This window comes from Argiope bruennichi, chromosome 5 (genome assembly GCF_947563725.1).
Source record: "Argiope bruennichi chromosome 5, qqArgBrue1.1, whole genome shotgun sequence".
Classification (NCBI taxonomy): Eukaryota; Metazoa; Arthropoda; class Arachnida; order Araneae; family Araneidae; genus Argiope; species Argiope bruennichi.
This window is the reverse complement of record NC_079155.1, coordinates 26331486-26358034: the sequence shown is the minus strand read 5'-3', so window position 1 is coordinate 26358034 and position 26549 is coordinate 26331486. Positions and strand designations below refer to the sequence as shown.

The 26549-nt window shown below is 29.6% G+C and overlaps 1 protein-coding gene across 5 annotated transcripts in view; it reads right to left on the bottom strand.

Annotated features, from left to right (window-relative positions):
• Positions 1–25801, bottom strand: part of LOC129968846 (dnaJ homolog subfamily B member 3-like) — a 42596-nt gene extending 16795 nt beyond the window's left edge. The window contains exons 1-2 of one of the 5 annotated variants that reach the window (XM_056083131.1): positions 25650–25801; positions 151–268 (exon numbers count right to left, since the gene is read on the bottom strand). In XM_056083131.1, coding sequence (XP_055939106.1) covers positions 151–215 — 65 coding nt within the window. In that variant the 5' untranslated portion in view covers positions 216–268; positions 25650–25801. Of the gene's footprint in view, positions 1–150; positions 269–1470; positions 1609–1816; positions 1999–2038; positions 2195–25649 lie in introns of those variants that run through there. The other 4 variants (XM_056083130.1, XM_056083134.1, XM_056083132.1 and 1 more) reach the window with 4 other exon arrangements.
• Positions 25802–26549: the final 748 nt, after the last annotated feature.

Genomic DNA, 26549 nt, shown 5'->3' with positions numbered 1-26549 from the left:
TTATGAATTAGCAGAATAAATGAACAGCTTTGAAATTAATACAAAATAACCTTTCTATGGAAATAAATTTTGCAAAATAATTTAAAATATCAATGTTTACACATATTAAATCATGCAACAAAGAGATTAATAATAAAAAAAAAAACTTACGCTTGTTTAATTTCTTGTGTAGTGGCATTACGTGATAATTCTAGTGCAGCGTAATAATCCACCATATTTGTAAAGCACTAAAAACTAATGCTAGCTAATAAAATACTATAGTCAAAATCTGAAAAAGAAAAAAAAAGTCTTTCAAAATACATAAAAAAAGCATACATTTCTAAAGTGGAACTTCAATACTGATGTTTACAAACAATAAAACCCATGCTGCAGAAAAACAAATGGAGTTCAGCTTTATCAAGTTTCCTTTCACACAATAATTAATTTGTTACTTACAGCTCAAAAGATGAAAATTAAGAAAATTACAAAGAATGCTATAACTTTGGAAAATAAATATATATTATATGCAAAGTTGTAAAAAGGTTAAAAAAAATTATTTGCAAAATCAAGAATTCTACTTATCAATACTTTATTATTTACTGGTAACTTATTCATAATTAAGTATAAATTATATCTAAATTTCTTTTTTCCTGAAAAAATGCATTTTAATTATTTTTTAATAATTCATACACTAGCAAAATGATTTAATTAGTAAGTACTTTACAGATATTAATTATGAATTTTTATATGCTCAATAAAAATGCTTCAAAATCAATGGAATAAAATGGTAGATTATGACATTGTTTTTGAAAAATAGAAAAAGGTAGAATTCAAAATCAACATAAATTAAAAAGACATTGACAAAAACATTCAGTATACAATATATGCATTATTTATATTAGAAAATTTTACAAATTTCATAACTGTGAGAATGCATATATTAATCAGAGGAGTAAAACATAGCAACTCTATACATAAATTTTATAAATACTAAATATAAGAAATTATGTAAATATTTTTCAGAAAACCATATTTATTAACTAAAGAACACAGTATCAAGAAAGATAGAAGAAACTTATATATTAACATACTGCAAATCATTTAAAACCCCAAGTTTCAAATTTGTTGCTTTTTAAACTCGTATATTTTAGAAAATCTGAACTATAACAACTTCATCTGGAAAGAAAAAATATATATAAATTCTTTAAGATTTAAAATTTACAAAGGTTAAGATCATACATACTAAGAATGTATAGGTTTAATATACATTTTTTTTTATTTCCTGCCCTTCCGCACTATATTTAATAATAAATTCAGAATGTTTATATTTTTCTTTGTTCTGAGAAGAATAGTAGCGACCAGAATGTTTTCAAATGCAAGAGTAATTATTGATTAATCGATAGGTAAAATAATTTATCAATTTCTAAATTTAATATAAAAATTCATCCAGTTTAACCATTATTTTAATGATATTAAATCATAAAAACATACCCAAAGTGTTTACATTTAGGAGAGCTGTATTCCACAAACGAATAACATGTTAACCGAAACGGACAAATAGGCACAGAAAAATCTAGAATTTCCAATCAAATTTGATTAAGGCAATAAATATTTTGAAAATTATGAATAGCAAATAAAAGTAAAAAGAAATGATTTCCAAAAACGTTATTTTTATGAAACACAAGAAAGAAAAAAAACTAATGTGATGAAACTGCTATTTCCAAACAAAAACAAACTGAAAATAGATTAGATTGCTTAAGTTAAGAATTAGTCATAACAACTTGAACGTGATAACAATTGATAAAAGAATGAATTAGTTTTAGGTTTTTACACATACCTCATAAACTGAACGGTGAAATATTATTTAATTATAAGCGATACATTTTTAGTCGAGCTTAGCAACATAAGACCATAAAGAACAAATGAAATTTCATGGACTCTACAAATAGTAAGAGAAGCACTAAAGTGTCTTTATAGAAGTTAGATTATTTTATTGAGTTCGTGATTTCACACGTAAGAATATCCAAAATGTACGAAAATTTTCCCAAATTTTGCTCACCTGTAGCAATAGAAAGTCGACATTATACCCACACTGCACTGCGAATTGTAGGTGTGCGGAGGCAATGGTTACTGTACATCTGGCAATCGCTGCTGTTAAATTGACGCTGCTACATTCAAGCTAAAATCGCACTTGGGCGCAGATTTTGCCGAGCAAAATCTCCGGGGTTACACGTGTCTGATCTAAGCTAGATAATTTGAAATTTTTTCATTTACGTTATTGCTCGATATTCATTCATTAAATGGTGTAGAAGCTGATCATATTTTAATGATTTGATACAGACGGAGTGAAAAAGAAGGGAGATAAATTATTTCTAATTATTTTTTCTCCTGCTTCATTTTTTTTTTTTTCCTTTTCGGTTTCTGTTTTAGTGGATCATCAGATAACACATCCTTTACACTTTGCTGTCGCTCTGTTTGACTAAAATTTATTTTACCATACTGTATAATATATTTTTATTACATATAATTCAAGAGATGTTTTTAGTTAGGATTGAAATATAAATTGAATGCATATATTTTAAAAGAACAATCCCCCCTCACTTTTACTAGGATTTTGAATTAAAAATGTGCTTTTCTGCTTATATGTTCTAAATATTAAAAATTACATTCAATTTTAAATTATAGCTTGGATTAGATGGAACCTTTATTATTTCAAATATAACGAGTTACATCTAAAAATTTGATTAAATCGATTTCAACATCTAATCTCCAAATAAGAAAAAATCTTTTTTTTTAATAGATACTTTCAAAAAAAATTGCCTAATTTCACAATTTGTGAATACTTATTATGAAACATTTCTTCAAATTAACTAAGGTAAGTTTTAATGACTTATAAAGAAAAAAAAAATAAAGGGTTGCAAAAATACTCAATTTCTCAGTGAAGTTTCAAGAAGAAATTCGTTATTGAAAGGCATGTAATGGAGAGTCGGTTCATGTTGTTAGCCACACAGCTCTTGCCATTTAACAATAAACGCTTCTTTTTGGCATAACATCCTTTTTACTCCTGCATGGAATGCACTGGATTCAAAACTTAGCCCACTTTCCATGCATCATATGGCATCATTAATTAGTTTCCATTTCAGCTCTTTTAGTTAAAAAAATAAATGCAAAAGTGATATAATTTTTTAGATAATTGTCATTGATCATAATGTTACTATTTATGAACAAAATTTTTCGAAAATATTCATTATAAAAAGAATTTAACTTCATTCGTAAAAGTGATCCATGTTTGTTTATATCTTCAGTCAAATTATTAACCAGTCGTTCGTAAAATCTTATTTTAAATCGTTTGCATATGGAAGAACTCATTTCATAAAAGAAAAATGGTATATTTTTATAGACTTTTTTAAAAACTTTTGATAAAATTATTCTGAAGCTTAGTTTTGTAAAATATATAGTTTTATTAAATTTATAAAAATTCCCACCGAATGATGGCACGATTGGTTAGTCTATTTGTTTTTAATAAAATAAAGCGGAAATGAAATCTCTCAACTCCAAACGTTTTTATGTTTTAAAAATTAGAGTGAAAAAAATTATCGAATCTAAACATTAAATGGTGTTTTTATGTCATTTTTTTATTTTCTCTTATAAAAAGTATAAAAAGAGTATTGTAATAATCGAAAAATGAAAACTCGTGATTGTGACGAATCTTCATATTGCAGGTCTCCCTGAGTTCTCAAAAACACATTTTTGTTATTATGTCTGTCCGTCAATCTGCCTATCTGTGAATATGATAATTCGAAAACACTTTGAGCTAGACAGATGAAATCTGGTATATGGACTTGCTACCAAATTTGCAGATATCTATCAAATTTTGAATGAAATCCATTCATTCTAAGTTTGTCTGGTTGCTCGTTTGCAAGTGAATTCGATAGCTCTAAAACTCAAAGAACTAAAAACTGTAGTTACGTTTCAAATTTTGGTTTCATTCGGTCAGTAAAAGGGCGGTCAAAATAGTATATATTTGAAATTAAGATTTAGAAAAAGATGTTATATTTACACCGAAGATCCATATTTTATCATTATTGTTCTCTAATGGAATGCAAGGCATTTGAGGCCTTACTCAAGGTCCATATTTTTAGAAGGGGGTGAAAAAGTAATGTGACAACCAAGAGCTATTTACTCTGATCATATCACTATCGGTAATAAGATGTTAATGAAAACAAGCGGTGCTAAGATGTATTATAAAAAGATATTAAGTTAATTATATATTAGAAAAATATGCGTCTTTTTGATGACTGCTATTTGATATTTAAAATTTATATATAGATATTTAAAAACTTGGAAATGACGTAGAAAATGTCATTCTTTTATAGTACTTTGATTATTTTAAGTGTTTTCAAATGTAAGTTCCTAAACGATTTTTTCCTATGTGTATAAATATTTCAATATTAATTTTATATTTAAACCAATATTCGGTAAGTAAAAAAAATTCTTTTTCTGCTTGCACAAAAGCTAGTTTCGTTGAATTATACTATGTGGACAACTTCATATTCAGTTCTTCATATTCATTGCCATTTATATAACATGCATTCATAAGTTATTCTAGACTTTCTAAAACAATTAAATGTAATTACTTCTTAATGATAAGGCATTTTAATGGACTAGATTCGTGCTCAAGCAACAATGACAATTTAATTTTTAAATTCATTGAATATTTTGTAAGAAAAAAGTTACTTGAAATCATAAACAAGGTAATGAATACAAGTTAGAAACATGCTTAACTGTCATACGATTCTGGTGTCACGTGATTTGACATAATTATCAAATAATTTGGTTAAAATTACTTTCAAACATTTAAATTGTTCTAAAAATTGGAAAAAATTATCACTCATGAAATCTCACGAAATTAAGCATTTAGTTACTCTGTAATTTCAAAATTAATTCAAATAATCAATAAGTTCAATGTTGCAGTCAAAGCATTATTACTTCTCCCGAACTTTTAAACAAATTACATTTTTTTTTAATTGCACAGAAAAAAAAAAAGCAGAGGATATCGAAATGGGTCGTGGGGAAACAGGAATTCGTTTTTTGAATATTTTATCAACATTTCAACTCCAAAATGAGATTGACCTGCATTTCGGTCACATATCCACTGGTGCGGATCCGATTTAACAGTACATTATGGAACCATTTAAAGAAGCTCGCTGAGTTTTCAAAATTCAAAACAACAGAACAGCGTATAGATAACACGCATTTGAAATTTTCAGAAAATTATTACGCAACTTATTCAAGCACGAAAGGAGAAAGAAAACGGTCTACTTGCAATAGAAGAGATTTTTCTTTCTAGTTGAAAAGTGATGCCGATAGACATCCGAATTAGGAGCTAGGAATTTCGCATAACGCCTCCGTACTCATTTTGAGTAACTATTTTTTTTTTCTCTGTCTTTTCTTCACTTGCATTCTGTCTTCTGCGGATTAGATTAATTGGTGTCAGACGATCGCTAAATAAATCGGATGACTTTTTTTTTCTTTTTTTTTAGCAAACGATCATAGTAACTTATAAGTGAATATAAGATCTAAAAAGAGTGAAATTGCTTCGCATGCAAGAAAGAAAAAAGTATTTAAAATCAAAATAAAATTTAAAAAAAATTATGTTGTTAAAAAAATATTTTTATTATATTAAAGAATATTATTTTATATATTACAACAGTACATCTTATTTTATCATGATATAGTTATTTTTTTAATAGTGATAATTTAAATAGAAACTAGCATATTAAGAATCATGATAGAACATTTTTCAGTTTAAATATAACGTTTCATAAATATGGATTGTATTACTTTACTAAATACTTTCAACTATTTACTGTTTACATCAGTACTTTGACAGGCACTTAACAATGATGAGAGAGATATTTAAAATACTAAATATTTTTTATATATTCGCCTAAGTTGCAAGGCAGAGTCATAGATGATTCCGAAATATAATAAAAATATTACGATTTTACTTATTATAATAAATTTGAAATAAAATTCTGGTAAAAAAAATCATTTTGATTTTGAACCATCAAAAAAGAAGCGACATTTATTTAAATATTTATCATTTTTCGCCCTTCATGTCTTCCTTCCGCTGTTTTAAGAAAATGACGTCAATTCCGCTATTCTATTTATTTATTTTAAATAACAGGAAGTTTTGCCTAATTGGAATCTAGTCTAAAATAGATAAAAATAATACAATCGTAATTATTTGATAGATGAAAACTTTTGACAGAACAAATGGCAAACGAATATAAAATTTTCTGTTATTTCAGCATTTGTATATTCAATATTTAATAAATCGGTGATTTTTTTAAAATTAAAATGTGTTCTAATCTATTTGACACATATTTTTTAAATTAATTTATTTTACTTATGATTCAGTTTATGCAATGATTTTATTTGAAAAATTTTCTAATGAAATAAAATTAAATAGCAAACGATTTATGCTGTTTACGAACCTGAATAATAAACAACATTCTCAATTTCACTGAAATTGACGGACAAAGAAAAAAAAACAAAGAAAAGTATTCGTCTGCGGTAACCTCCGAAAAGTAGAGTGTCTGACACTGTTTAAAAAGGCGTTCGATGTTTTTAAAAAGAAGGTCATGTCCATTCATGGCAAGATTTTTGACCTTCAAGGACGGAACGCCAAAGATCATTAGTGAAAGCGATTTTTAAAGACATTCTCATTAGAATAAATGATAGGTTCACTGAATTGTTATTGTTGTAATGTTTTGCATATGAGTAGCATTTTTTAGTTAAAGTCTCATATTATTATTTTAAGTTATTTTAAAATTATTTTCAAAACTAATTTATTTTACATGCATAATTTATGCTACTAAAAATGTAATCAGATTGATTTTGATGACAGTCATTTAAATAGTTGTCTTAAATAATTGCCCATTTAATACTAACCACAATAAAGTCATGTTTCGATAATAACATCTCAATCCATAAGTGCATCCATGGTGATCGAAGATTTATTTTGTAATACTATTTCCATGTCAATTTAGTTTGGGCTGTATATTCAAATTTTAATCAGGTAAAACCAAATATCATTTCTGTGTCAAAACATTAGTTAAATAATTGTAATTTTTTCCGTTTTTTTCCTTCTTATTTCTGTTTTTTTTTTTTTTTTTTTTTCATTTTCATATTTTCATATATATAAAGTTGGTACATCCCCCCCCCAATTTACTGAACGATTTACAAGTCAATATCTTTAGCAAATTTGTATTATAGCATTGAGATCATTTTCAAAAAGTTGTCATTTTTTTAACCATTTTATTTTAAATTATTGATAAATTTTGATTTTTTTTTTTATACTTGAAATAGTGAAACCTACTTTTTAGAGGGATATTTGCAATTAAAAGTTTTGTCATTTCAGTTTGTAAATGGTTTTTAAGTTGAAAATATGTCAAAGAGATAAAATAAAAATTTAAAAAAAAAGGAAAATTGCTTTGGAAATTGAGTTAGAAAAAAAGGATGCACCGAAAAATTCCATTCACTAAGGAGGCTTAATCCGACTTGGTAGGGATCAGAGCGAAACGGTAACCCAGAAACTAAGATAAACTATGGTAGCATGGGCTTACATAAATTTTACGAAATTAATGGAATTATGGAATTAATAGGCCAACATAAATTTGCCCCTAGGGAAACTTTTTATAATGTTCAAAAGATTATGACTTGGATCGTGGGTTATTCAGTAAATAAAGGGAACAATATTTTATGCACAGTAAAAATTGAAAAGCAGAATTCTTCTGAAAATGATTTTAAAAATTAAACTATTCTTTTGAAACAATTTTAAACATGAATTACAAATGTAAAACAAAATGAAGGAAAATTTCCTAATAAAAAGTCTAAAAATCGGGAAAATATTGCTAATCTAGGACTTTGATCATACCTGAGTTTAAAAAACCTGATCATACCGAGTTAGTAGCAAATAATTGATAAGTAAAGGAGTCGATAAGTTGAAACTTAATACTTGCATGTATGTGCCTCATAAAATAGAAAATATATGCATCTGTTTATTACAAAAAGTTCTCTGAAACGATAAACAGTAGCGAAAAGAACATATTCACTCCACTCTGGGAATTGCTTTGGCTCAATTGTGCTCCTTTTTAACTTTTAAAATTAATTATTTCTTAAGATATTTAATTAAATAGCAAAAATTAAATCAAACTTCATTTTGGTTTTTCGCCATATTCGGAAATAACGATGGCATGTTTGCGATTTATGTCATTTTAAAAAGCTAGTAATTGTCTTTCAGAGATATCCATTTAATTACTATGTGATGCTTCGTTTAATTTTCACTTAACAGTATGTAAGATCACTCAGGATTAATGAGTCTCTTTTCTACAAAAAGGAGATTCTTATGGGGTGGGGGAGTGGACAAGAAACATTTAGCGGCATTTCTCCGTTAAGGTGCATAAAGGTCAAAAAAGAAGAGAACAGTACTTTGGAATATGGCAATAAAAGTCATGGTAGGAAATTCCTCCCATATTACGATTTTTCAAAAAATACAATGATGATGGTAGTAATTCAAAAATAATTGAAAAAGAAAAATTGGAATATGAAGGGTTTTGTGGCAGATGATTCAAAGTACGAAGACAAACAAAAGGGAATGATTTAACTGCTAACCGCAGGATCAGAGGACGCTGGATGAGGCGATCGAAACTGAATGAAGACAAAAAACTGTTCTTTTAAATTTAAAGTGTTAGATTATAATTTATTAGCGTGCTTCAAGCCAAAAATATATATATTTATCAGCAGAGTGCAAAACACCAGGTATGTGATTTAAAAATAACATCTTTAATAAGCTAAAATTTTTGCAGCATACACAGCACAGACAAGTCGGTGCAAGTTCTTCACATTTAGAAGCACAATCATAATAAATACACAAGTTCAACCAAGCAACAACCATTTACCATTAATCCGGAAGTACACTGTATTTCCGGTTGCAAAATAATCGAACCAATAAGGTTATTACTCTGTGACCGACCTATGTGATTTGAATATCCAATATAACTTAGTATTATAAAAATCTGTAGTTTAAATAATTCAACTTTAAAAAAAATTAATATAAAACATGTTTTTTAGAAGAATTAACAGATTGAGGATATCACATGAAGTAGGATGGAAGGCATAATAGTAGTGACTCGGGGTACTAGAAGAATATAAGGAATCGCCTCTTATGAGGCGCCGTGGAAACGAAACATTTGTACATTAGTGCCATTTTTTAAAGTCAACCACAGGGCAGTGGTGAAAAAACAATAACATGCCCCTGGCACCACTGATGATGGCTGCGGAGCGAAGAGGTCATATTTTGTTCCAAAAGCACTTACTCTTGCTGAGCCACTGTGAGAAGGCAGTAGAAAATTCCAACAATTCAATCACGAGATCGATTTTAATATTGTCATTATGATATTGTTATAGATGAAATTTCAAAAAATTTCTTTTTCTTGTCGCGATATCGATGTGAGACTGAAAAAATAGCAAGCATTAATTACTTGTTATCAAAGCATTATTAATAAGCAATGTAATAAATAATTAATTATGATACTATTCTACGAAACGTGATTTACTCTCTGCTCTTGATTTCATTTCAAGATACCCCCCCCCCCGTAATTTCCATAAATTTTTAATTTTGTCACCTGATGTAATTTATGAGTAAAGTATTGTACTTATAAAGTAAAGCTGCTTTTTAGTATAAATCTTGTTTATTTTAAATTTTTGAATATTCCCAAAATATTACGGTAAGGTACCCCAAATACCAACGATAAAAATGCATTTCAACTCAACGACAGTTTCTTCCGCCGACTTTTTTTATGTATTTCAATAATCCGGCACATTATGTATACCTTATAGCTTTAAAAGGACATTTCTTGTGTATATGATAGATAGATAGATAGATAAGGTTTTGCTATTTAAGTTTATCTATATAGGTGTATTTCCTGAAAAAACGTGATTTGACACACATAAAAAAACTAACTATTAGTGGTATTATTTCTATCTGCTCTCATGCTGACAATGTCTTATAGCACCATCTCACCGTGGTTCTATAGCGATTTCACCGCGGTAAAACTGAGTATAAGCTCAAAAATATAATATAAGTAATGATAGATAAATTGTAAAATGAATTCTGTAATACAGCATATTGCTTCGAGTTGTTGAATTATATTAACGTTCGGTTTTAAAGCAACACTAGGTCTATTCTGGGACAGACCTTGAAATTTCGAACCGTGGTCAGATGACGAGGACGACACCTGAGCTATCACCCCCCTCTCCACACCACACCAGGGGGAGGACGTTTAACTTGCACCAGACCCGCTTACACGACGGTTCTTCGGGGGAATCGTGTCTCGAATCTGAAAACTCTCCGGTACAGAAGCCGAGACCTTATAACCAGGCCACCGCGGCCACAGCAGTTTGTTTCGAATAATATGTTAAACTAAGTATATTCATGATTTTTTTAAAAATTTAAATGATCAATTCATATGTAGGTAGAACTGAAGCATGTTCATATGTAATCAGTATGTGAGTCGCATCTAAATATTTTCTTTGAAAATACATAATTTTACAAAGACTGCCGAACGAAGCTTTGTTTTCCAGATATTAACTTCATAATTGCTGATCTATTTCAAACTTAGCCCTAGATTTGCAATTTTAGTATAAGAACCACATACCAAATTTCATAGGTTAGGCTTATTGCAGTTTTTAATGTATCGTATTCATTACATTGACATTACACATTAACAATGAGACAGGAAGAAAATAAATCCGATGATGGATTTGTTCCAAAATCTGTAACAGATTTACAATTCTGATAATAGAATCCTGACAATTTTCATCCATTGTTTCTGAATGATTGAGTTCACACACGTACATTGAAAAGATGTCCTTTTACTATATTCGGCAAAAATGAAACAGAAATTTACAATATTGGTGTAAAGATCATATATCAAATTTCATTTCTCTAACTTACTGCGTGCTTGAGTTAACATATTCACGAATAAATAAATAACCGAGTGGGGTCTGAATCTTGTATACTTATCTTCTGACCGAAGGTCGAATAAGATAAATTAAAATAATATAATTGGGTTCGAGTGTGATAAATTAAAAAATAGAGACTTCATAGCAGATCTTTGAAAAAAAATTGTAATACATTCTTATTAAACCATAATTCTATTTTTTGTTTTTTATTACATTAAAAGAGATTATGACTCGATTTAAAATAATAGCACATTATTCATATGTCAGAATGTCTATATCTAAATTATTAATTAACTGATGTGAAGTCGATATCAAATGACCCGAACACTTTTCATAATGTAAAGTTAAAGACAAGACTCATTCGAATGCTTTATGTTTGATTAATAATCAGTCTGACGTTTTAGGATTCGATTGTTATGCTGATTTTTCTGGAACAAGAGCCATGATTTTGACAATGTTGCGCCAAAACAGAGATAAGATGTTTTAAGGCAACTACCTAAAAATTTGGAGAAATTGAATTGCAGATAAATAATATTAACTTGAGATTGTGGTATAAAGGGAGTAAGAATTGCTCGAGGTATAATGTAAAATTTTCGCCTCTAGCTGTCATTAGTAGTTTTATCATTGCAAATGACTGCCAGAGCATGATTTATTTTTTTGTGCCCCATTAAGAAATTTGATTTAAAAAGGTCATAAATAACATTAACAAGGTATCTCCTGAATATACGCTCCAGATGTCTAAAACAGACATCTGAGGCATCTATAAGGTTCCCCCAACTCTAAAGTCCTGAACTGTAAATCAAAATTCACAGATCTTAACAAGAATTAGCATGAAAAAATTGTATGCAAGATATTAAATCTAAAAAAAAAAAATGAACTTCTAGAAGAATCAGACATCACATTTATGGTTTTTCGATTGCAAAGCTATAATTCTACAATTAGTAAAACATTTTATTTTAAATAAGATTGTTATGCATCGTAAATCATTTTGACTTTCCCAGCAACATATTAGTGATTCAAATCTTTATAGGGATTATCCAGTTGGTTTTGAACATTCAAATGATATATTACTTAATGACGGGAAAAACCGGGAAATGACCGACTGAACCGGATAACAATCTGAAATCAAATTTGAAATCCAATTTATCCTGCCTTAAAAGAACATACCGGATCTGCCCTTTTTGCTTTAAATGGTCCAACCTTTTTATTGACAGTGAATAATTTATTTTATGACTTTTAAAAGATAGTTTAATACAATGAATAAAGAACAACTTCTGAAAGTTCTTTAAAAATTATATTCCCTATTCACAAGCCACTTCAAGTACTTTACTTATGCGGCAACTTCAAAGATGGCAAACATAAATAGGTGTTATGCTTCTTTGACGGTACACAAATAATGATATAGCTGGTTAACGGCATCATCCTTGATGACTGGGCGTACTTCATTAAGAAACACTCGTAATGTCTATTTTGAAAGATTCTCAATGTCTTAGTGACAATAGAGAGACTCATGACCTGCATTGCCACTTGTTAAGATTCTGCCATTCATTGCCTCCTCATATCAGTGGATTTTCTGAGGTTGATACTTATGACCATGAACGTTAATTATAGCTAGAATATGACTATTTTAAATCATAAGACTTGAAAATTGTAAGTCTTTTTTTTTTTTACTTTTTAATTCAGCGAACCCCTTTTTGTAAGAAAAATATATTAAATGCTTTCCAGATGCAGTCATATGTTGGTGAGTTCCTAGGTATGTACAAGTTAATTCTGGAATTGTTTCAGATATTTCTAAAACTGTTTGCTTGATACTGAATCCTGCAGAAGTCCTCCTAGATTCTGAAAAAAAAACTGACTATTACAAGGTGTACCGGTTAATAATTCTTAAAGGAAAGAATTATAAATTTGAAGAAAGGTGACAAATATTTTATTCAAAATATGCACCATCACTAGTTGTATACTTCGACCGTCTTTTCTCAAATAGTGATTGCCCTTCTAGAATAATTGTTCACGTTTTGAAGTCATCAAGTTGAAGTTGGTAGGACAATTTTCGACATCTTCGTAATTCTTGAAGTGTTAGTAGGAAAATGTGGGATATATCAATGAATAGAAGTAGTAATCCGAAGAGACCAATCTGGTGAGTACAGTGAGTGGATCCAGAATTCCCAAACATGGTAATTCTGAAAAATGTAAGTTCTGATGAATTGGTAAAAATGAAATGGTAATTCTGATGCCTTTCGATGTGTAGGGTGAGGCGTTGTTTTGTTGCGAAATCATTTTTTCGTTTTTTGCGGCTCAGTCTGGACGCTTTTCGATCAATGTATGCCTCGATCTGTTTTGACTATAACAAATGGTATTCATTGTTTCAGGTGATTTTATAAATTCATGGACACTACAGTACTCCCTTCTGATTCCATCAAATGCAAAAGTGTTGAATCACCCCCTTTGAATCGTTTAAACTAACGTACACTCGCATCTTGAGTTATAACACTGTCACCGTAAGTTTCCACAGATAAACGATGGCTTGCATTGGCGTTTTTCTTTTGATTGAACAAGAAACGCAGTATGCGTTGTAAATTTATTTTATTTGTAACTAGATATATTCATTGTACAAACTATTAATCGGCAAACCTAGTACATTCTGTAGACACTCATCTAAGATATATTTTATATCCAATTCCTAAATTTAATGAGTAAATAAGTATTTAGATTAATGTAAAAGAGCGTAATCGATAGTTACAACATCTTGAATACGCTACACTTTTAATATTAGACTTGTTATATGTAGACTGTCAATATGGTTAATCGAAAAATGATAATTGTTTGATTCTTTCTGAACTTCTGTCAGTATCTGTAATATTCTGAATCGATGCTCTTAAAACCTGATCATTTTTTGATCAAACAAAGAAATAAATGAAAGCATTATCTGGAATACCTTCACAATTGAAGTTCACATTTCCTGGATTAAAAGAAATTCCTATGACCTGGTAATAAGATTGCTAAGCAATTAGACAGACTGGTATTCCGTACCACTGCCGACTTACGATCTATGTCAATAAATAATACCTTAGAAACATTTAAAAAAGTGTTTGTTCCCTTAGCATTTGATTTCATGGACGAAACTTAATAGATACTTGGATTTACCAAATAAATTCTCATAGCGAATAATTTAATCATAGCTCAAAAACTATCTTATTGGATAAAAGATCTTTAGCACGGAAAATCAACATCATGAAACGTCTGAATGTCAGTTGTCATGACACCATCACAGAAGAATTTCAAACGATCATGATATCAATAATAGTACTCAGTAGCCTGTCTACCTAATTGGCCAGCATTCTTGTTAAATGGAACATTGGAATGCCCTTTAACCTAGAAGATATAAGTTTTAATTGTTAAATCGTTCAAGATAATATGATCATTATTTCTTTATTTGAACTTTTAATGTCCAGTTTTTTTGAGCTCCAATCTGAGATGTGGTTGATATTGAGAGAAGGTAAGAAGGATCCATTAGCTTTTCAAGTATTCACTGTGAATAATTCCTAGATATCATATTCCCTCATTCTGTGATTCACATTCAATAATGGAATGACTCAGTGATGGAATGAATTCAGTGATGGTTGCCTAAAGTCTCAAGACTAAGGAGGGGCCGCAAAGGGTCAATTAAGAAACTTTATTTTTCTAGGAGCTAAATCAATAAGTTTGTAAAAAATACAAACTGTATGCATTATAAAAAATGATTATATTAATACTTTATCAATTATAATTGGCCAAACTTCTATATGTTTAATTACGTTCATTTAGTAATTAAAATATTTATAAACACGGAATATCTGTTTCTATAAAAGTGTGTGCAAACATGGATGGTGGCAGTCTATAATTCGAATGCATTTTCTCAAAGTTAAAATAAAAGGGTCTAATCGAAAATAAATTGGTAATATGTTTAAAGTGTATTAAAAGTGGAAACTAAATTGACCATTTTATTAAAAGAGTGTTCTTATATTGTGCGTTGACTAGGGCCGCAAAATACCTAAATACTCCACTATTGGCTGGCGTCCTGGTAGGAGTAACGCGTCTTCCCCGTGATCTGGGCGTCCGGTTCGGGCATGGTTGTTGTTCTTCTGCGTTCTATCTGTGAGGTGTGTGAATGTGTCCTCTTGTAAAAAAGGGGTTGTACAAGCGAATGTGACGCAGGAAGTAGCTACGTCGTACTCTTGGCCCTAGTTGGCGCTACTGAAAAAACCAGAGACGCTCACACGGCTTAAATCGCTGACAGATAACTGTCAGCGGGTTTGTAAAGTGCCGTAAGTCACAACACAACAACTCCACTATTATCAATAAGTCGAGAAGGTATCATTTAATTTTAAATATTATTGGGCCTATTTCATCTGTTAAAATAATAACAATAAATAAACACTCCTCAAAATAGATATACTTTTAACAGATAGATAACACTGCCACAAGTTGGATTTCCAGTGCGCTCGTATTGCCAAGCTTAACTGGCGATGAAACAAATATAAATCTACAACGCACACGAGCAAAAATTAATTCCTTTCTTTGTTCTGTTCATGATTAATTAGCAAGTTGTAGCAAAAGAAAACAAAGAAAACTCATTTTAGAAGAGGCACACTTTCCAACAGACGGGACCTCCGCCGTTGATGCGCCTCCAAAAAACCTCTTTTATGGTGTTCGAAGACTCAAGTGGGTTCGCGAACCATCACCCAAGGGTCAAAAGCAAGTATCAACAAGTTTCACGAGTCATGCCCGCAGAGTAACGTTTTTTAATGGCGCTGTCCTGTGAGAGACGGCGTGGGATGCTATTGATAAATGGCTACACTCAATGAGCCAGCTACTCAGAAGGAAAACATTGAATTTATCCGAGAAATCGACAAGTTATAGCGTGTTTATCGGGTGGGGATTTAGGAAAAGGCTTTACAATAAACGTTCGATGAACTTTGAAGAACAAATAAATAATAGATTTTATTCATTTTTTTACTGTTATTGTTATTTCTGTAAGTTTATTTTGTGAGGTGTAACTGGTTGGTTGAGTATTGTTGTTCCTGTAACTATCCCACTTAGAAATAGGCAGTGTTATATTTATTTAAATGTTATCAGTATAATTTTATCAATTTTTTTTTTTCAAATCTTCTAAAAATTGCAATGCAAGTAATTCAGTCAATTGTGAAGATAAATACTACATGATTTAAATACATTATTTCATCATTTAGCTGTAAGGCAAGTTAAAATATTTTAATTTTTGGATAATTATTATTAATTAAAACTTTTCGATAATTAAAACTTACCTTAAGTACGACAGCAATTTTTTACTTTCTCGTATACATAGTATAGAGAAAGCATAGTAATCGTCAAAAATTCGAACCCGAGATTTTGTTCGAAAAACACATTCTTGGAAAATGTCCATCTATCTGTGTCTGAAAAAATAATAAATGGTCGGAAACACACGGTTGGAAATTGCACCAAATTTGCAGATTTCAATCAAATTTGAATAAAATCTATTCAGAGGAAGTCCGTCTGTCCAATTGTTCGAATATAAGTTAACACAACAAACAAAGAGAGCTAGATAAAATTCAGTACACAAATTTAACCTTTATAGCTTAGATACCTGTCAAATTTTTGAGCCAAATCTCTCTACTGGTAGACTGTCTGTCTATCTGTATTTTCAGAAACAAGTAAACACAATAATTTTAAGCGCAATGACTTTGATATGGGATTTTGTGTCAAATTTTTGTGTTCAATCGATTGAGGAAAAACATGTCTAAAATCCAAATTCGATTTTTGGATAATATAAATCGAATCCCAAGGATTAAGCGCCAAATAATTCGCCAAGGATTTCACGACAGACTCAGTAAATATGCTAAATACACGCCAAAATGTAATATTTCTTAATATTGTAAGCCAGTGCCATGTAAGGCGTTCTCTGGCATGACAAGTTTATTAGAGAGTATGCGGGAAAATTTGGGGAAACCCTCCAACTGTGGACTTTTTTTGGCAACATTTATGAAATTTGAACGTGAACACCGTTTGTCATATCCAACACATCGATATAAGAAATTTCCAATCAGGTTCTATCAAATAGTGTAGAATAGACGTATTGTTTTCTTACAGCACTTTCCATTTGTATATTTCTAGGGCCGTATTAAGAATACTGGGTTTCCTTAGGCAAGAAAAATAATGTGGCTCCCTTTTCCCTCCGCAATTCCAAAACCAATATCCTCTGTAGATTTTAATTTAAACTTAATATAAGCAGTTTCAAGTAGTAAAGTTTGGCCGACTAAAATTGCAAAACGCTTGATTGCAAATCACTTGCACAACCTGTTCTGCAATAATGTACAATATTGTGCTATATTATACTATTCAATATTCAAAAATATTAAACAATATTTCGAATATTGATCATCATCATCCGATATTGTACAGTTTATACGTATTATCAGGAGTTTATGAAGATTCGCAACAAAAATTTAAAAATAATTTTAAACAAAACAATAAAAATAACCACTTTCCATTATTTAATAATTAATAATAGGATGGGACATTTTTTAAATTACAAAGTACTTCATTTTTTTAATTATAAAATAGCATATAATTAGAAAATGGTAATTAAGAACATTACTGGAAAAATATTCCAAAATCAATTCAAACAATAATTAATATTAATTTGTGTAATTCCATTGTTGCACTTTCTAATTGAATGAAAGCACAAATTGAATAACTTTCAAATAAAATTGAATTCAATAAATTCAATTGGAAAAAATTCTAAAGGGCTCGGATCCCCATACATTTTGTTTACTTTTCCCATTTAACAATCCGGCCCTATGCATTCGAGAAAGTAAAAAGGAGGCAATTCGTATAAAAATGAAAGAAAAATGCCCACAAACAAGTTTTTCTTTGTTTTGTGACATAATCCAAATGCTCCAAGGTCATTCCTGGCGTACGTGCAGAACTTGCCCCCGCACAAGAGTGGTTCAGGGGTAACCGTATAATAATATCATAGCCGAAATTTTGATTGAAATAATGTTTCATTTATTGAGACGCTCTTAAGTAATTACTTAAAACAGACTAGTTCTCCTTTCAACTTTGTCATACGTTTCCACTGCATGGTGTGTTTTGTGCTCCGTCAAATAGATGTCATGCATGCTTTATAAATTAAACACCAACCCCGAATTGCTTCAAATTTTGATACTTAACTACTATTCTGATCCAAAGACAACATAATTGACAAAGACAACATTTTTATTGGTTTCTCGTATGCAAAGTATTGTATTTGTGAAGGAAAAAAAAATTGATCTCGACATTTTGGCCCAACATCCACTTTTTTAGCCCTCCGTGAATCCGAAAAACGCATTTTTGGAATTATATCTGTCTGCCTGTGAGCATGATAACTCAAAAACTACTTTGATCTAGACAGGTGACATTTGGTATGTCCAAATTTGCAGAATACCAAATTTTCAGACTTAAGGTAAAAGGTTAAGTGTTAAGGTTAGGTTAGGCGTACAGAATATAAGTCATTTTAACAAAGGTGAATCCTTTTGCTTTATTTAATTTGGTAACAGAGATCATTGGTAAGAGAATATTGTATTGCTTAATACTAGAGCCATCGTCAATAGAGGCTAAGAATCCTTGCACTGTAGTAAAAATGGTTTCCGGATATTGACCCAAGGCTTAAAATTGTCTCACGATTTTAGAATAACTTATCAGTTTTCGCATAAGAAAAATAAAAAATATTATACGGGACGTATTTTATAAATTAATGCTTAAAAATGGCTAATCAACATAAAATCTCTATTAGGGATAGGAGTATATCGCTATAAGGATTTATATTAGGAATAAATATATTTATTTGATCAAAATTAATCAATAACGAATTTAATTCGATGTGTTTGATTAATTCATTTTGATTTTAGCCACAATAAATTTAAACTATAGTTTAAATTTGTTGACTAAACTGAGTAACAGGGCTATTTTTTAATATATATATATATATAATGTGGGAAATGTTTTTTTCTTTTTGCATCAATTCGAGGAAGTAAAATAAAAAGGTTTAAAGTATCTTCTTGACAAATTGTTAAGTTAAAAAATAATATACCGAATTAAATATAATGCAATAAATAATATTTTTGAGAAGAACTATATAATCCTAATTTTTCTTCCTCAACTATTTATTCAGATACTTTTAAAATAGTAAACAAAAAATAGAATATAGGATGTTTACTATTATGACACAATAAAATTGGACAATAAGGGTATAAGATGGGACAAAGTTAAGAAATTCCAATTGGGTTAAACAGACAACCATATAAATAAAACAAGTTTCTGGAAACCCCCATCCCAACCCCAAATTCTAAAACTAGACGATTTTTTTTTATCAGTTTTAATTTAATCTGCATCTCAGCAGTTTTTAAATAACAAATGGTATAGCAAACTGAAATAAAAAAAATGAAAGGTAGTTTCAGTATCTTTCTTAGGAAACTTTTGATTTAAAAGCAGTTTTAAACAAAAGGAAAAACTGCAATAATTACAATTTTTACTAACAAAACCCAAATACTCTAATATAAGGATTTTCAGGTTTGTTAACTAAAATTCAATAGTCAATTACCAAAAAACCCGGGGAGTGATAATATTCTATTAAATAATTAATATTAAATTTTATAGATTTTTTTTAATTGTCACAAAAATTAAATTAATCAGAAAATATTGCAAAAAATCTCGAATCCTCGAAGCACTAAAATGTTGTGAGTTCACTAAGTACTTGGCTACTTCGCGTATTTGAAAATACGGCTCATCTTTCAGGGCTACAATTCTCTATCTTCCATTTCCCAAATGTTTCATTCTAACTACCAAAGCTCACATTAGTGGCAACCATTTATTTTTACAAACTGCACCTGGATGCCGGATACAAAGACAATGTTCAAATGAAACAACCGGGCAATACGATGGCAATCTCTTGTGTGATGATGCGATTACTAGATGTCAACGACATGACATTTGGTAATGAACCCGAGTCACCTTTGCGCTTCAGTACCCCGATAATTTTCCCCCCTTTTATTTCCGACAATCGTCTGACGGAGAATTTTTTTTTTTTTTTAACTTTCCTATGCATTTATACGAAACAGACTTTTCTTACTCATTGGTGTAACGGAACAGTACATCTGAGTAAGTATGGAAAAAAGTGGTGTCATTGAAATGTATCATGCAACAAATGCGACAACAATGAAAAGTTTTTCTTATCTTTGAAGCAATGTTATCTATATGACACCATGAGAAATCAAAATTAGAGAATGTCAATGTTCGCCGTTGAATGTCGAACACATGCCAAATAGATTGGTGATAGGCCGAATGTCTGATGGCATTGAGTCATCGCTAGTGTATGTCGACAAGTATAGAAAAGTTCTGGTGAAAGGTGAATTATAAAGACGCAGACAAAGAGGCGAATATAAGAGTTTAAGTTGTTGCAATAAATAACCATCAGGAGTAGTCTCCTTAAAACTTTCTCGCATATTCTCTAATAAACTTGTCATGCCAAAGAAATGTTTACATGGCATCGGCGTACAATAGTTACGAAATATTTTTTTGCGTCAATTTAGCATTTTTACTGAACCTAGCGTGTCATCTTGGCGAGTTATTTGGCGAATCATCACTGGTATATGTTACTAATATCCGAAATTTGAATTTGTGTTTTAGACATATATTACTCAACTGATTGAAACAAAAATTGACACTTGCAGTAAAAATTCCAAACCTAAATTAATATGTTTAAATTATTGCATTTTTGAATTATCTCGTTTAAATGTTTCTAAAAGTACAGACCAACTAACAATCACCTGTTGGATTTAGCTCAAAATTTACCAAATGTTTACAATATAAATTAAATCTGTTTACCTAATTTTATCCATCTAGCTCTGTTTGCTTTGTAATTATCGTGTTAATTTATATTCGAACAGCCGAACAGGCAAACTTCCTCTGGACAAAGTTTAATCAAAATTTGATTAAAAAATTGACAAATTTGGTGTAAAGATCTTATACGAATTTTCGTCCCTCTAGCCCAAAGCAGTTTTGAATTATCTTTATCACAGACAGACAGACATTTTCCAAAAATGACTTTTTCGAACTCAGAGAGGTCTAAAATATGGGAATTTGTCATAATCTTGAGTTCTAATTTTTTTGGGATTACTTATTACTTATACTTTTTTTATTCTACTTACAGGAGAAAGTAAAAATGAGCAACGTCAATCATAAAATTTTTGTATACGATTGTTATTACAATTATTTTCTTTTTTCCATTTAGAATGTACTATTCGTTTTAAGCTCAATAGTTTATTTACATGTGCTACTGCTTAAGGATTTTCCTATTTTTTATTTAGATTTAAAATATTGCCTTTCTGATTTAAAAAGTTGCTGTTTCACCTTAAGACAACAAACATTTTATCTTTCTCGTACAGTAGACTCCCGATTATCGGCGCCTGTCGCACAAAGTTTTTTTTTTTTTTTTGCTTCCGAGCAAAGAGAAAATGCTTCCAAAGCAAGAAGCAAACACAAATGACTGATTTCTTCAAAAAGGTGTAGTTTTACAGTGATGCTTTTGTAATTACATAATACATTACAGTATTAAAACAGTACATATGTATTCATTTTTCTGTGTATCCTTGACGCCTCTCGTAAGTACAAAGCAAAGTATTAACAAAATGCATTTTAGGTTAGTTTTGAGTGATATACTAAAATATTAAGCTTTAGTTAAACATTTCCTGCTGTTTATTTCACGTTTTATTGTACATAAAACGATTTTTCAAAGTTGGAATGACTGTTTTCTCTTTTGCTATACCCGTTTTTAGCTTTTTTCGGATTATCCTCGGCGGCCGCGCCACCCAATTCCGCGGATAATCGGGAGTGTACTGTATATGTAGTATAGAGAAAGTATAGTAATTGTGAAAAAACTGGATTGTGGAGAGTTCAGCGAATCTCCACGTTTCATACCTACATGAGTTCGAAAAACACGTTTTTAGAAAATATCTGTCTCTCTGTATGTGACAAAGACAACTCAAAAATGCTTTGAGCTCGACGGTTGAAATATGGTATACTGTCTTTATACCAAATTAGCAGATTTCTGTCAAATTTTGAGTAAAATCTGTTTATAGGAAGTCGGTGTCTCTGAGTATTCGAATACAAGTTGACACAATAATTACAAAACAAAGTGAGCTAAATAGATAAAATTCGGCGCGTAGATTTAACATATATAGCGTAAACACCTTCCAAATATTGAGCCAAATCCAACAACGGTTTGATTGTCTATCGGTCTATACTTTCAGAAACATGTAAACGCAATGCAATGATGCAATGATTTAATTAATTATTGATGATTTAATGATTTAATTAAAATGCAATGATTTAATTAATTAGTGATGATTAATGATGATTTAATGATTTAATTAAAATGCAATGATTTAATTAATTAGTGATGATTAATGATGATTTAATGATTTAATTAAAATGCAATGATTTAATTATTGATGATTAATGATGATTTAATGATTTAATTAAAATACAATGATTTAATGATTTAATTAATTATTGATGATTAATGACGATTTAATGATTTAATTAAAATGCAATGATTTAATTAATTATTGATGATTTAATGATTTAATTATTGATGATTTAATGATTTAATTAAAATGCAATGATTTAATTAATTATTGATGATTTAATAATTTAATTAAAATGCAATGATTTAATTAATTATTGATAATTTAATGATTTAATTAAAATGCAATGATTTAATTAATTATTGATAATTTAATGATTTAATTAAAATGCAATGATTTAATTAAATCAAATTTGGGAAGAGATTTTGTGACTACAAGAGCAGTTTTGTGTCAAATTTTTGTTTTAATCGGTTACGAAAAACGTGTTCAAAATACAAATTCGATTTTTGAATGTAGTTAACGCATGCCAAGATTAATCGCCAAGTAACTCGCCAAGGATGACTCGATAGACTCAGTAAAAATGCTAAATTAACGCCAAAAGTTAATTCGTAACTATAGTACGCTAATTGCCCTGCAAAACGGTCTGTGATATGACAAGTTTATTAGACAGCATGCGAGAAAGTTTTGGGGTTGACCACGCTTGCTGATTATTCCAGAATCTGTGCCGAATGCCAACATTCTTTTAAGTGAGGTTTAATGATATTTATCAGATATTTCGAACACACACCAAGCGACTGTGAGAATGCTAGCATTCATAGGAAAACATCGATATTTGCGATATGTCGGTGCGTAACAGTAATATAAGCATGTAAAAATAAAATTTCTTAACAAATCATTAACTTATATGTTTCTCGTCTTTCTGTGCATTGTATTCAAAAATGGCAAAACTAATGCGAGTTGCTGAGCTATTGTCCCAGATTAGTCTCCAGTTTACACTCCTTGTTCCAGATTTCAATTGATGTTTTCTTTTTTTATACCTATAATTAAATTACTCAAATATTAAAAAAAAAAAAAAAAGAGTCTCCTCTCTTCGACTTTCTCTTATATTTGCATAATGCGGTGGGTTTTCTATTTAGTTCCGTAGTATAATGTAAAGCCGGAATAAACTATAGGAGCTCCTACGCAATGCAAATTTCGGGGCCTATATTATTGCTCTTTTCAATTTCCAGAATCAGATATTTTTAATAGATTTTAATTTTAATTCCTATAATAAGCAATTTTATGTAGGTTGAGGAATTAAAATATTTAATAACTGCAAACAAAGAGAGGCTAGAATTCGATACACACATTTAATATCTCTAATTTAGTATAATTCTAATCTAATTTAGTATAATTCTAATCTAATTTAGTATAATTCTAATCTAATTTAGTATAATTCTAATCTAATTTAGTATAATTCTAATCTAATTTAGAACAGATATATATTAAAGATGAAACCAAAGACAGCCGTCAAGATGCTGACCGTCTACTTTATCTGTACTTTCACAAGCATACAAACACGATAGTTCAAAAGTACAATGAGTAAAATACATGAAATTTGAAATATAATTTTGCGATTACAATCATAATTTTAGTTTTAACCGGTCAGAAAAAAGGTATCCAAAATATACATTCGATCTTCTAATATTGTATTAACCACATACTCGCGATTAATCGCCAAAAAATGCCAATGATCGCACTTTAATGATATACTATTTTGCCAGCATTGTTCATCAATGGACATGAATACATTTATTAGAGAGCATGCGGGAAAGTTTCGGGGAAACCATCCTACTGGTCTTATACAATTTTAAAATATTTTAGATTGTGAAAACTTATCACTTTTATTATTATTTTTTTACCATTAATATAATACAGTCGCATTTCTTTAGTAAATATATCAAATTTTATATTGCAATTCTTTTCAATATTATTAAATTCGCTCTTTAAAACATTAAAACCCATAGCAAAGTAACCACATATCCCGAATCAACCAGGACATTTTTGTCTTTTTTATTACTTTCTGCCCTAATTTGATACTCCTACTCCCCTCAATATTTAGAGTTCCGGTTTAATTTCCAAAGAATTTAATCACTTTAGCAGAATTTATTCTTATTTGAACTCTATCTAAATGAAAGTTTTAGGAATGCGAAAGAAAAGTTATTGTTCTTAATTCTTACTATAATTGCAATCAGTATATTATATCTGGAATTAAACATTAATGAATGCTATTAAAATTTTATTAATTATTTAATAATCTGTTCTTTTTTATTTTAGTAATTAATATTTTATTGCAAATAATTCACCTACCATCACGAAAATATTTGCCTTTTTTTCGTCTAATACTGAATAATTTATTAGTTGGTAAATCAAATCGTCTGCTTATTACAGTTTTTTTTTCTTGCAAAATAAAAGTTTTCAATAAAGATATTTAATTAAACGATTGAATTTATATAAAAAGCTAAATTCAAGATAAATTTTTAATTTTTTTTTCTGAGCTCGCTATATTTAATATACATTAAGAGATTTGTATAATTTTTCTAAAAAAAATGAGCGTTGTGCAGTTAAATTAATGTAACGAATCGTTTCGATAATAGATTCGAGTGTAAGTTTGTTGTTCAAATTCAAAAATAAACTATTGCGAGTTTTTAATTCTGGTTATTCCGTCTTATTATTGCGATAAATCGTGTTGGGAAATGTCAGGCATAAGTATTAAACTGCACGTTTGTTTACTATGAAAAATAAAATATTTTAATAAAAGAAAGATTTTTCATTGAAAATAAATTGTATAATTAAGTTAGGAAAATTCTTTGAAAATGATGAAACATTTTGAGATTAATATAAAAAAATAGAAACCTCGTAAATCAAAAGGGACACGGCCTTAAATTGCATAATTATTCATTGTTTTTCATATTTATCTTTTAATAAGAGTTGAATGCAAAGGCTAAACAATTAAAGCAAATCAAAACAAATAGTTACAGCAAAACAACGCGGAACTTTTAAGCTAATTTTCAGATATATAAATACAGTTCATTATTACTTTCATTTGACAGATTAATTTACTACTATCTAACAATAAACAGCCTTATAACTAAAGAATTAAATATCACAAAATAAGACTCATAAATAGACAAATTAATAATTATTAAGTAACCTCACCTTTTTTTCGTTCCTTTCTATAAATCAGAATCCATTCATAAACTATTTCAATTCAAACAAACTGTCTGTAACATTGAAGAAAACAATATACATTATGGAAATATTCGACATCTAATCCATCATAACGCAACCATAACTAGCGCCGAAGAAAATCCTTCATTCGCTGCCCAAAGGTTGAGTTGAGTTGAGTTGAATTTCACTTCAAGTAGGCAGAGAAGAAAGTGCGAGTGACTATTTGTTTTCTTAGCCCCGTTTCCAGTTCTATTTGTCCGCTGAACCAGTTTCATGGCAACTGGCAGCCCAGACCTTAGTGGGCTCAGTGAAGACACTCCCAAGGGAAAAAAGTGGGCGGAGAGCTCGTTTAATATTTAGATTCGTGGATGGGAACAATAGGCGTTCGAAACCGTTAAGGTGAAGGATTCGGGAGAAAACAGTTTCTCGAAAAGTTCTGTCTCAACTGTAATTGTCTCCGTTATTATAGAAATTTAGATTTCTTTTTTTAAAAAAAAGAGCTTATAAAGCAACTCTGAGAAGTGCTATCACTCAAAGTTGACCCCTCTTTTTCTACGAATATCTTTCTAAAGAGTTATTTTTTCCCCTTATTTGTTTATTTAATTAATTTTGTTTTGAATCACTTGCCGCTTTGAAAGTACGTCACAATGGAATGCGAACTGAAAAAGAATAGAATAAAGAACCATTCTTTATGACAAACTTGGGGTAGGTTCCATTTCAGACACACCTTATGTTTTGATTGCATAGTAGCATAAAAAAATTGAAAATGCAAGGTCAGCATAGATAAATGATCTTATATTAAACATTTATATTTTCAAAACTATTAATAATAATCAATAATACGCAAAAATATTTTTTTTGATTCTATCTTTTTTTTAATTACAAATT